Raw genomic sequence first — 13,428 nt, 5'->3', positions numbered from 1 at the left:
CACCAAAGTCACAGAAAGTGTAATGGGACAGGGATGGATGATGGACTTGGAGGATCCAGTGGGAGAGGCAGAAGGATCTGAACATACAACAATTTACAAGCAAGCACCTCATGTTAGACCCTTGAGGTCCCACAGACTTCACAAAACTACTTTAACATTCTTACTCCTGGGAGAGAAGAATAGAAAAGAGTACTGAACACTGGGAAGGCCCTGTGATGTATTTCTTCAACATCCCTCCTACAAAGGGCTGGGGTTTGAGAGCCCTGGTAAAACCATCCCCTATTACTAGATATTAGAACTGTCAGTGACAAAACTTTACCCATCTTCTCCCCTCCATGGTATTTTCTTTATTCTGAAATTATGGAGAAAATTTTGGAGATACACTGTCTGTGCCCCCTCCCCTCAAATTCAATTCCTTCATATGTATTCAAATTCGATCCACTTTGGGGGGACCCATGCTTCGATTCGGATATCTCCTGAATCTGTCTATATCAGCCTGATTTTGTTTGGGATTCATCTAAATCTGAAGCACATCTCTAATGGACATGTAGGTTTTAGTCTGGAGGTCGTGGTTTGGACTTGGTAACTTTTACTTTCTTACATTTAATAATAAATGATGGAAAAAGATGTATTAAATTAGAAATCCATAACAGCTGCTTAATGCAAGATTATCCAATGTTAGTAAACAGTTCAGTGACTTTGCTCAACATTTCCCTAAATGTGACATGTTAATGGATTTTCAGTTTTGTTGTGACCCTCAGTGTATATGTAGGTAACTTGAAGAGGCATAAATTATAGAAATTTATGCTATAAACATTCATGTAGCACGATTAGCAATTAATACAATGCTTAGCATTTGGGGCTTTTTAAGTGCAACTGATTGTCCTAAAGCTACCATGCTTACATTTCAGGGGTGGGGGTCATGTTTGAATGGAAAATCAAGATTCAGAATGCATGAAAGCATCTACAAGCATCTAACTTTTACTTTTCTCTCAGGACCTCTTTGCACTTGATGTGGAGCCATATCGATACAGTGGGGTTAACATGACTGGATTCAGAATTTTGAATACAGAAAATAGCCAGGTGGCATCCATCATTGAAAAGTGGTCCATGGAACGACTACAGGCACCTCCAAAACCCGATTCAGGTTTGCTGGATGGATTTATGACGGTATGAACACCAATTTACAGTTTGGTTCATATAAAGCTAACTATAATTTTTTCAGAATTTCGTCTTTGCCCTGAAGCCATTTTGTTGGCATTATTACACACTTCCTTCTCCATGTTTTATTCTGGTCTTTCTAAGACAGACATTCTCCTTCATGTGTCAGTTTTGGAACATCTCTCTGTTTGTGGTATCTGAGCAGTAAAACTTAACTGATAACATCCAACAACGTATCCGACAAATGCTCTATTGAGGCATTCAGTTCTGAATGTGTAGAGGCCAGTGGGAATGCTAAGCTCCACCCCCTCAATAAGAACATAAGAAGAACCCTGCTGGATCAGATCAAGGGTCCATCTAGTCCAGCACTCTGTTCCCACAGTGGCCAACCAGCTGTCGACCAGGAATCCACAAGCAGGACAGAGTTGCAATAGGACCCTCCCACCCATCTTCCCCAACAACTGGTGTACATAGGCTTACTGCTTCTGATACTGGAGGTAGCACATAGCCAACAGGACTAGTAGCCATTGATAGCCTTCTCCTCCAGGAATTCGTATAATACCCTTTTAAAGCCGTCCAGATTGGTGGCTATCACTGCATCATGTGGTAGTGAATTCCATAGTTATGCACTATGTGAACAAGTACCTTCCCTGTCCTGAATCTCCCACCACTCTACTCCATGGGATGACCCTGGGTTCTAATATTGTGGGAGAGGAGAAAATGTCTCCCTATCCACATTCTCTACACCATGCATAATTTTGTACACATCTATCAAGTCTCCCTTTAGTCTCCTTTTTTCCACATAGCCTAGTTGGACACCCAGCCTAGTTGGTGTGTAATTGGTATCAGTTTGAAGGATACTTCAATGTTGGGCCTTCAACACAGGATGTGAACAGTTGTCAATCAGTCATCAAAGGTTCCCTTTGGCCCTTTCAAGTGTTCAGATAACAACACCTGAATAAGACTGAAGTGTAGTGCCTGAATCACACAACCTGTTCTCGAAACATCCCAACTGATAAGACTGAAAGGTATGGCATTAGTAAAGGCATGTGCATATTGCATTTGGACCCCTTGACCGGATACTGCCCTGATGATTTACTATATAATTAGAAGGCAGTGATGGGAACAGCAAGGAATCATACATACTATTACTCATCATAATTATGTGCATCTGAGTTACATAGGATCTCTAGCAAATACAGAATAGCTAGTCACCAGTCATTGTCCTCATTGTTACCACAAATGGAAATATAACTTGAACTTTCTGGATGCTAGAAGGTATTTTAGCAATTTTATTTAATATGTCAAACCATGGGTTATGAGAATCCTGGAATACATCAAAGTATTTTCCCCGGGTGTGTGCTTCTATGCACATGTGTGGTTGTAGTTGGAGGATGATGTTGTTGTTCCAGTTATTTTCAACCCATTCAGCATTGATGAGTCTTCATCTACTATTAAATATGGATACAATTTGATTAGCCACTGGAAACCTTTTGTGAAAACTATTTCACAAAAACTAAAGGGTGAACTGAGAGCTTTTCTGAACAATCAGAGTATGCCCCAATTAAATTTTTGGCTATCTTAAGAGTGGTAGTCATTCAATAACAATGGAACTTATTTGGTATTCTACATTGCTATATTTGTTGTATTTTGCAATAGCCTTTGTGCCACAGGCAAATAAATTCAATTCTCACTGGTCATAACAATAGAAATAATAGCTCTTTTGCTTGTATTATTTATGGGTGTGTCTGTATGTGTGGAAATGCTGACCTTGCTCTGGTGGTGATGGTAGTAGTTACTCACTCTCTGTTTATAAAGATCAGTGTGAATCCAGTAGAGGAAAACACGGGGCCTCCAAAGAAGTAAAATATAACAACACATTCACACAATGTTACCTCTGAGAAGTGTAGCCTGGCTATTCATCGTTTTCTTTTTCAAAAATATTTTGCTAGATTTGTTTTATTTATTAGATTTGGAATTATAATTGCCCTCAAGGAGCTAACAGTGCTGTACATGAAGCCATCCTATTTTCCCTCTTCCTATCTTGTGAGGTACATCAGGTTGAGAAATGAGGGAACTAGTGCTGAATCAGAATTCCTCCCATTTTGCTTCCCTGTTAGTAGACAACAAAATGGAACGGGGCAATTCAGAAGTGATGGAACAAAACTCATGACTTGCTGCCAGCCCTGCCACCAGTGCTATCCAGCTGATGGTCATAGTTTTTCTTCTTCTGTCAGATACCTTCAGTCTGATGGAGGCTTTTGAGGAAGCAAATGGTTGCCCTCACTGGTGGCCACCTTTCTCTTCCTCAGAAGATCCCATTAGAGTGACACCGTGGGATGTAAGAAAAAAAAGGATGGCCATGCGCCAGTGGTGAGTTTCATCCTTCCCTCCAATTCTGCCTCTGCCCCTAAAATTTGCTAGGGGATTGGCCCCCTTTCACCCCACCTCCCTAGAATGCAGAAATCAAGCAGAGTTCACCCTTAAGTGAGACACACAATGCAGATGAGGAATGGGTATGCATGAAATGTAGATTACTACATTACAGTAAATATGAATACATGGCCTTATAACTCATGAAATCATATCCAATTCAGAAAGCACTTGAAGGACCTTCACCTATTCTAGCCCATCTACACTCTGCAGTCATCACAGAGGCTCTTCTCACTTTTCCATCACCAATGCATTCTTTCTACTGTAATGCACTCTACATGGGGCTGCCCTTGAAGATGACTTGGAAGTTGCAGCTAGTGCAGCAGCTAGACTGCTGACCAGACATCATAGAATCATAGAATAGTAGAGTTGGAAGGGGCCTATAAGGCCATTGAGTCCAACCCCCTGCTCAATGCAGGAATCCACCTTAAAGAATTCCTGACAGATGGCTGTTCAGTTGCCTCTTGAATGCCTCTAGTGTGGGAGAGCCCACTACCTCCCCAGGTAATTGGTTCCATTGTCGTACTGCTCTAACAGTCAGGAAGCTTTTCCTGATGTCCAGCCAGAATTTGGCTTCCTGTAACTTGAGCCCATTATTTTGTGTCCTGCACTCTGGGAGGATCGAGAAGAGATCCTGGCCCTCCTCTGTGTGACAACCTTTCAAGTATTTGAAGAGTGCTATCATGTCTCCCCTCAATCTTCTCTTCTCCAGGCTAAACATGCCCAGTTCTTTCAGTCTTTCCTCTTAGGGCTTTGTTTCCAGACCCCTGATCATCCTTGTTCCCTTCTTCGAATATGCTCCAGCTTGTCTGCATCCTTCTTGGTGCAGTAATCAAGATGAGGCCTAACCAGTGCTGAATAGCAGGGAACCAGTACCTTGCACGATTTCGAAGCTATACTTCTATTAATGTATCCCAAAATAGCATTTGCTTTTTTTGCAGCCACATCACACTGTTGGCTCATATTCAGCTTCTGATCCACAACAATTCTAAGATCCTTCTCGCTTGTAGTATTACTGAGCCAAGTGTTCCTGATCTTGTAACTGTGCATTTGGTTAGCACCAGTCCTAAAGGAATTGTACTTGCTGCCTATATGCTTCTGGTCAGAATTCAAGGTGTTTGTAATGACATTTAAAGCCCTAAATAGTTTGGGACCTCAATACTTGAGGGAACGCCTATCCCTATACATGCCTGCCCAAGATCTGAGTTCTGTCGGAGGAGCCTTCCTCTACATCCCACCAATATGAGACATACACTATGGTGGGACATGGGTGAGGGTTTCTCTGTCGTGGCATCCCGGATGTGGAATATCTTCTCCTTGAAGGCCTGATTTGTACAGATGCTGGCTTTGTTTCAGTGCCAAGTTAAAATGTGGCTTTTTATCAAAGCCTTTGAGGGTTAAATTTGCCTAAATTTGCACATAGTTTTATTTGTTTTTACTGTTTTGATTTTTTTTACTGTTAATGGTTTAATGCATTTTTTAGCTGTGCAAATTATTTATCGTTTTATATTGCTTTAATTGATTTTATCCGTATGCTGCCCTATGTCCCAATGATATAGGGTCAGATGCAAATGTTTTTAATACATAAATAAAACAATAAATAGTTTGATGAGTAGAAGGGAGACAGCCTTTTTGGGGTTGCCCTGCCTTTTGAAATAATCTGCCATTGTTGCCTGTGACCCATACTGCACCTCCCCGCCCCCAGCTATTGAGGAGTTGTCTTAACCCTTCTTTGTAGGTCATCAGGAAAACCCTGAATACCCACCTGTTAGTACTGGCCTTTTAGTACTGGGCTGCTGGCTTTATTTGTAACCACCGTATTTATTTATTTATTGCATTTCTATACAACCCAATAGCCGAAGCTCTCCGGGCGGTTCACAAAAATTGAAACCATGAAGACAATTCAAAGTATAAAATGAACAACAGTATAAAAACACAGTATAAAAGTACAATATAAAAGCACAACCAGGATAAAACTGAGCAGGAATGCAGAGATTAATACAGATTTAAAATACAGATTTAAAACAGCAAAGTTAAAAAGCTAAGATGATAAATTGTTCAAATACTGGGAAAATAAAAAGGTCTTCACCTGGCGTTGAAAAGAATATAACTTCGGCGAACCTCTCTAGGGAGCTTATTCCACAGCCGAGGTGCCACAGCAGAGAAGGCCCTCATCCTGGTAGCCACCTGTCTCACTTCCTTTGGCAGGGGCTCATGGGGAAGGACCCCTGAGGAAGACCTTAGGGTCTGGGAAGGTACATATGGGAAGAGGCATTCCTTCAGATAACCAATAAAATTTAAAAAAACACCATTGTTTTATTGTTTTGTATTGTTATTGTTTTATTGAATTTTCATATACTGTTCATTTTGTCTTATATGCTGCCTTGGGAGGATTCCATCCTTCAAGGTGGCCTAAAATAATTTTAAATTAAAAGATAAATAAAAATAAGCACAAACGCACTAAATGTACTAACTGGAGAAACTTTTACATTTTCTTAAGTACAATATAGATGCAAGTGCTTGAGATGGGTTGTACTGGCAACATGTATGTGTACTTGCATGCACACATCAACACATGCACACCAAGCTCATAGAGCAACATAGTCCTTCCGTTTGAGAATTAATCTGCTTCAGTCTGAGAACATACTTAACTGCACATTTTTCTTTGTTTATCGTTTTTAAAAGAGGGTGCCAGATATAGCTATTATAATCTAACACTGGCATTTACGCTTTGGAAGACCAGGGAATGTAAGGAAAGTATCAAACTTTTTTGCTTACTACGTAAAGCATCATTGCCAACACTGGTGAGCATTCCCATTTGTTTAATACTTAAATTGCTTATATTGCTTATACATTTCATGTTCTCTTTCTCTCATGATATTGTAAGGCAATTGGGAGCTCAGTACAGTTCCTTGTGTCTGGAAGAAAGGCCCATTATTGGTAGGGGTAACACAGTCATTTGTCACTATATAAGATCCTAGAGCTTATGCATTTCTCCCCTGCCTTTATCTCCAAGCTATAGAAGGAAATAAAGAAAAAAGGAATTGGATTCGTTTATGAAGTCTCATGGCTCAGTTAACCCCTTTAATTGGTTCCTAGGAGCTATCATCTGAGTCCATCTATTCAGCCCCACTGTAATGAATGTTTTGCGTTTTCTGTGCAAGCAGGGTGCCAGTGGAAGAATTTTCCAGGTTGCTTTATTAGATCTTTTTCTCAGCTGTAGAAAGCTTATCTTCACTTCTGCTGGCAACAGCCTGGCAGGAGCTTGTAGGCTTGCTGCACCATAAAGTATGGATTGTTCCTCATTCCTGTGAACGGCTCTGGGTTAGTCTTGAGGGGAAAGACTGCTCCCACACTCCTTCTTCTGAATTTTAGAACAAAATGGGAACCAGTAGCTGGGGGACTGGAGGTGCAGCATTCCTTCCTCCAGCTGGACTATGTCCCATCCAGCCGGGGCAGGTAGGCCGTCCCATTGCATTTTGTTTCTTGCAGCCACCATTTAGTTAGAATGTGCTTTGCTTAAAGGTAGCCACCCTCATAATGAGGGAATGTATGAAATTAAGTGTTCTTATCAGTGGAGGCTGGTGCTTCTGATTTCGATGGGGCTGTAAATCCATTCCAGGTTTCAGCCAGAACCAGCCAGAACTCTAAAGGAGCTATCCAAAGTATTGACCCTTCTCAGCAAATTGGGTTCAGCACCTTGGACAGATCCTTTAAAGTTGTGGCTGAACCATTCAGAATCGAACCTGGAATGGATTCTCAGCCTCACCAAAATCAGAGCCATCAGCCTCCACTGACCCTAATGCATTTATTCTGGAAATCAGAAGGTGGGGAGGCTTTGTTTTTGGGGGTTTTAACAACATTTTAAGGAAGTTATTTTATTAGGGGGTATCCTTCTACCACATGGACTTCAGTAATGGAAAGGGAGACCTCTGGTAGATTGATTCACATGCTGTCATGGGCCACTTTGAAAAACAACACTTATCAGAGTCAGCTATTTGTGTGAACAATGTAACTTGTAAATTGGTAGGTCACAAATGTCATTGGCAGCAACTTGTGTAATCTTGAATGCATATTCTGGCATGTCAAGAGAGCACAGTGGCAGTGGAGATTCTTGAGCCTTTGTTCCCATATTGCTGAATGAAACAGTAGCCCAAATACTTTATTTATTTCTTTATTACATTTTTTCCTCCTTAAGGAATCCAAGTTGGCAGACATAATCCTCCTCCTCCTCTCCATTTTATTCTCACAACAACAACCCTGTGAGGTAGGTTGGGCTTACAGTCTGTGGCTGGCCCAAAGTCACCCAATGAGCTTCCATGGCTGCATGGGGCTAGAACCCAAATCTCCCAACTCTCAGTCCAGCATTCTCACCACACCACCACACCGGCTCTCCCATAATGTATGTGTTGGCTCCTTAATTCATCCATGATTAATACTTCAACCAACTAGGTTGCCATAGGTTGTTGTGAGCAATATAGCAGTTTCTTCCATAATGTGAAATGTGTTCTAGATAAGGCTGTGCATGGACCCCCCCCCCCCCGATCAGCTCTGCACCCGATCCGCAACTTTTGGATCGGGTCCACTCCGCCCTGCATCGATCTGCCTATAGTCTGCTCCGCTGCGGAGCTCAGGATCCAAATCGGAACTCCGCAGCGGCGGAGTAAGGCCCCCTCCCTCCTCCCCCATTACCTGGCTCCGTCGCAGTCCGGCAGCTGCTTCAACTAAGCCCGAGGACTCAAACCGGTCTTCCAGTTTGAGTCCTCGGGCTCAGTTGAAGCCACTGCCACAACGCGACGAACTCAGGTAAGACCCTGTCCCCTTACCTGGCTCCGCCACCGTCGCCACACGAACTGTGGTGCCGGTGCCAGGTAAGGCCCCCTCCATCCTCCCCCCTTACCTGCATCCGTCGTGTTCCGGCAGCGGCTTCACCTGAGGCCGAGGCTCAAAGCAGAAGGGCAGGCTGTGGTTGAAATCGCTGCCAGACTGCAACAGAGGCAGGTAAGCCCCCTCCCCTTTGCCCCTTACCTGGCTCTGCCGCCGTCACCGCATGGACTGCGGCAGCACCAGGTAAGCCCCCACTTACCTTTTCTTCGGAGCTCTGGATTGAGGCAAAGGATCCGCTTGGACTCGATCCCCTTCGCCTCGATCTGCAGCCCCCCTGACCCGCTTTGTCTCCGCCTTTGTTGGAGGCGAATCAGGCCGCCTCGCTGTTGCTTCTACACTCCGAAGCGAAGCAGAGCACAGCCCTAGTTCTAGAGAAAGCATATCCTTTCAACATTCTCCACAAGACAACCTCAAAGCAATGCAGAGGTTTTACCAAGATCTTTTCAGATTAGGATTTTACGAGGATTCTTTTCACAATTGCATTTGACAAAGAAGCACTATTACTGTGTGGGCGAGAAATCCCGCTAAAGAGCTATGTGGAGGATTTAAGGTTTGATGGAAGTTGAAGAAATGGCTTCCAACTAGGATTTTAAAACTAATTTGCCATGAATAAATTGCTTAAATACTTTCCGTGTCTCTGAGTCCCCCAACCACTGCAATGGTATACAAACACTTATTCAATCTACCTCACAGCATGTCTGAGAGATTAATTAGCCAATGTTTGTATGAGACTTTGAAAATCTACTGCACTACATCATTATTAATAAGGAAGTCAGAGAAATTGTCATGTTTCCAACTGCATTTTGTGCTATATAGCTGTAACCAGAAGCACTTATGAGCTAAAATGGGATACCTACATAATTCAGTAGAAGTCTTTTCAGCAAAGCTGAAAGCAGTTGATAGAGTATAAAGAAAAATAAAGAAAGACCAAGAACCAGTTTTGGTTCTGTCCAAACATCAAATACAAAATCAAATATTCACATTCCTTAACCATGATCAGCTCTAAAGAAGGCTAAATTAGCTCACCTTTACAGAAAATGTTAGCTCCAGATAGTTTGCTCTGTATGTTTCAAGGAACCCCTTTCATACACATGAGGCCAATCAAGTTCTCGTAATGTATTTTGTAAGTGAAATTACTAATTCCACTATCAAAGGGCAGCCCTTTTCTGTCCATCAGGGAGTGGAATCTATTGCAAGTATAGTTGTCACTCTGGGTACTATTTATATATAATAAATTAAGTGCTTTAGGATGTACTCTGTAAATATAAATTATTATTAGAGCATGCTTCTACTTAATTGGGACGTGCTAAATCAAGAAAGTTGTTTTAATTTCATGTCTCCTGGGAAACTGATTTAGCTTAATGATACCGATGGCTGCTTATTTGGAACAATATTAGCATAAAAATTTGCCTAATGGGTGTGCATTTAGTGAGTGCCAATTAGTAAAATGTCACTTAGCCAGGTGTTAATAGGTATAAAATTTTGACTTCTGGACACATGGAAAGATACCAAATCGAAATTAAGGCTAGATAATTTTATGGACAGTTCAGCAGCCTCACTCAAGAAAGAATGGATTTTAATAGGGCAGAGTCAATTTTTATTAAACATTTCACCTCCATGGACAGTATTGTGCTTCCAAAATGTTAGGCAATAAGCTTTAACAACTAGCCTAGAGTGGAGGTCATAATCTTCTGTTATCTCTGTGATGGTTTGTTTTTTTTAAAATGGGAAACACCTTCCTCCTTTTACTTGGCAGTCATTGCTTTACAGAGGTTCTCTACATTCGAAAAAACCCTGCATCCTTACCAGGTCTCAGATCTTTTTGCTTTTAGACATGCTCCTTCAGACAGCAACCAACAGCAACCACATGATTTGGAATTGAGAAAGAAATGCCATTGAAAAGAATACACAGCAATGAAACAATACCATCTAGTGGCAGAATAAATCCCATTATAAATAGACGCTGGATTGTCTCTGGGCTCATCTACACCAAGCAGGATATTGCACTATAAAAGCGGTATGAAAGCAGTATATAAAAGTCAGGAGCCATACCAAGCAGGATATAGCGGTATGAAAACGGTATATGGTATGTGTCAATGGGCCCCATCAGTTGTCAGTGCACTTCAATACCACTATAAAGCAGTAGTGTGGCTCCTGCCTCTTATATACCGTTTCATACCACTTTCATAGTGCAATATCCTGCTTGGTGTAGATTAGGCCTGTGTTACAAAAACTAGTACTGTGCTGAAAATTTAAACCATTTCTATTTTTGGCATTTTGTGGGGGGGGGGGAAATGAAAACTCAGGCAAAAGAGACTGGGAGAGGTGAGAATTTCAGAGAATTTTTCTCCTTGGGGAGGGGTACAGGGTTTCCACATCCTTTAAAAAATATAGCCAGTTGTTGTGGGGTCTTCTTTTTTATTTATTTTTTTAAATACCCTGGTATTTTCAGGAACACAGGAGTTCTTCCTGAATGCTTATTGAAGAGGGCAAGGTCAAATGGTCTCCAATAGGCATTTACTAAGAACTGCTGGGCTCCTCCAAATGCTGAAGGAAAGGGGGGTGTTTTTCTGAAAAACTAAAAACAGAAAGAAGCCCCTTCAGCAATTGGCTACACTTTAAAAAGGTATGTGGAAACCCTGTCCCCCTCCCCAAGGAGAAAATTTGGAGAATTTCCCCCCTCCCGGCAAAAGAGGCAGAAAAAACAATGCCTCTTTCACAGGGAGAGAAAAGGTTTCTGAAAATAGGGAGCAGGATTCAACCCAGCATTAATAAAAACACAGGATTCCTGGGGGAAAACCAGGAGAGATGTCCTGGCTGTTGACAACATTCTGAAATTGACCCACAAGCGTCCATGAGTGGCCAGTCATGAGCATGCATCATATAAATCACTCATTTAGAGAAGCCCATAGATTGAACAAGAGGTATAAAAATGGAAGCAATGCTGCTGAAGCAGACCATGGTATTGTGCAAGAAGTCCTTTTGTGTTGCAGTAGGTAGGAGTTACCTCTCTATGCTCCTGAATAGATGCTTGATGCTTGTCAGTTTTACTTACCTGTTAGGAAAATGGATACTTACTTTCACATCTTGAACAAATTATCACTGGCCACCGTGTCTTTCCAGAACACAGATACAACCCCATGGATTGAATATGCATTGGCCCCTAGCATTCTCCTCTGTATGTGAGGAGTCTGGGGACAGATTCAGAAGAGTTTTCAGGCCTGGAAATTCATTTCTGCATGTAGATCATCCTTTTGGGATTCTTTTTGTGAATACATACTAGCCATCTTGTTCAGAATCGGTCAGTGAAACAGGCAATGGCATCTTAAAAACAAAACCCTATACTAACTAGCAGTGCATACAATTTAAGGATCATACAACAAGTCATGGTGAATATATACAACAATGTAAAAAACAATGCAATACATCAGATTCACTGGGTTATAGCCTTAAGACTTAATAAATATGGCTTGCTGTTGGCTTGCTGTTGGCTTGTTTCTGTTTTGTTTTGCAACCGAGGCAAACACATCTAGTTTTCCCTTTTAAAAAATGGACTGTAATGGACAGAGAAGTAATGTTATCTAGCAGGAAACAGCTTTGATTCTACATGAGTTTAAAAATATGTGTCGAGTATAGGTACTGATTCTTGGCAATGTGTCCAGGTATTAATACTATTAATAATCCCAACTTTCTGAATGGTTTATTTGTTACCGGTTAAAACAGAAAGCTATAACTCCCCCGCCCCCAATCTTCTCTTAAGCCATTCTAGCATCTATATATCCCTACCTTTTGGGCTGTGCATACTTAGCGGCGCTCCACGTTTCTATTGAGATTAGTTCTCAGGTGCGAAGACATTTCATTATATTTCCTTGCGAAAAAGATTTAAGCCGGAAAACAGGATTAGAAACACACGAATGAAAAAAGCTAAAGGAAAAAGAATGGAAAAATAGATAAAAAATATAAGAGGAAAAGTAGATGCTTACGTTTGGCAAAACAGCCTCTATCATGATTATCCCTCTCTGCAGTCTAGGGAAAAAGAACCCCAAATATAAAGCACATTTTCTTAGGGAATACATCTATTGATTGACCTTCTACTGCAGCATTTGCCAGCCAGCAAAATGCCCCGCTCCACCAGCCATATTGAGCTACTAAAGTGAACATTAAAGTATGGCATTAATATTTAGGACTGGGGGGAGAAACCCGATTCATATCAGCATAAGATGAAAGTAGAGAACTCTATCAGATGATAGGGAAAAGCAATTAGCAAGGAAAACTTTATGTTAATGAGGCACCAGAGCTTGGTAGGTCAACTTAATTATGCATATTTAGCTGTGGCTTGCAGCACAGTATACCTTCGTAGATTCATCTGAGAGCACATGGAACTATTAAGCTGTAAGATATTCTTGCTACTCTCTATAGTTTTTGTCCTACATTTATATTATTTGTGTGCATTCAAGACTCAGTGGTGTATTCTTATTAATTTTGTGGTCGAGGGATATAACTTCTGTTTATTAAGTAGGGCTTTAAAAAAATCAATTGCCTTTGCATGTTGGTTCTCTTGCAAGTCATACAATAAAAATATATCTTAGGTTGTGATTTTTTAAAAAACTGGGCTGCAGAATTAGTGTTAAAGATAACTTCTTAAGAACTCAAGCCCAATTTACAAACCTTCCACTGGAATCTGACTTCATTGAGACTCACGTAGGCCGTTTCTACACCAGCCAAAAATCTGAGATGGTCACAGCTGAGTCCCTGTGAGTTCAAATGATGCACAGGGACTCCCAGGAGGAAGGAGGGATGAGAATGGGTTTTCCCAGGAATAAGTACTTCCTGGGAAAACCCAATTCTTCCTGCGGTCCCGGGATCGTCCTGAGACTGCAGGAGGTGTGGCCACCCATCCCAGCTTATTCCCTCCTCCCCATGAGTAGTGGGGATCAGTAGAGGGAA

The 13,428-nt window shown here is 41.5% G+C and overlaps 1 protein-coding gene across 1 annotated transcript in view; it reads left to right on the top strand.

Annotated features, from left to right (window-relative positions):
- Positions 1-13,428, top strand: part of GRIK2 (glutamate ionotropic receptor kainate type subunit 2) — a 531,656-nt gene that overhangs the window by 220,755 nt on the left and 297,473 nt on the right. The window contains exon 6 of the mRNA XM_063124850.1: positions 997-1,170. Coding sequence (XP_062980920.1) covers positions 997-1,170 — 174 coding nt within the window. The remainder of the gene's footprint in view (positions 1-996; positions 1,171-13,428) is intronic.

The sequence above is a fragment of the Elgaria multicarinata genome, chromosome 4, assembly GCF_023053635.1.
Source record: "Elgaria multicarinata webbii isolate HBS135686 ecotype San Diego chromosome 4, rElgMul1.1.pri, whole genome shotgun sequence".
Taxonomy (NCBI): Eukaryota; Metazoa; Chordata; class Lepidosauria; order Squamata; family Anguidae; genus Elgaria; species Elgaria multicarinata.
Note: the sequence above shows the minus strand (reverse complement) of the source record. Positions and strands in the feature narration are given on the sequence as shown.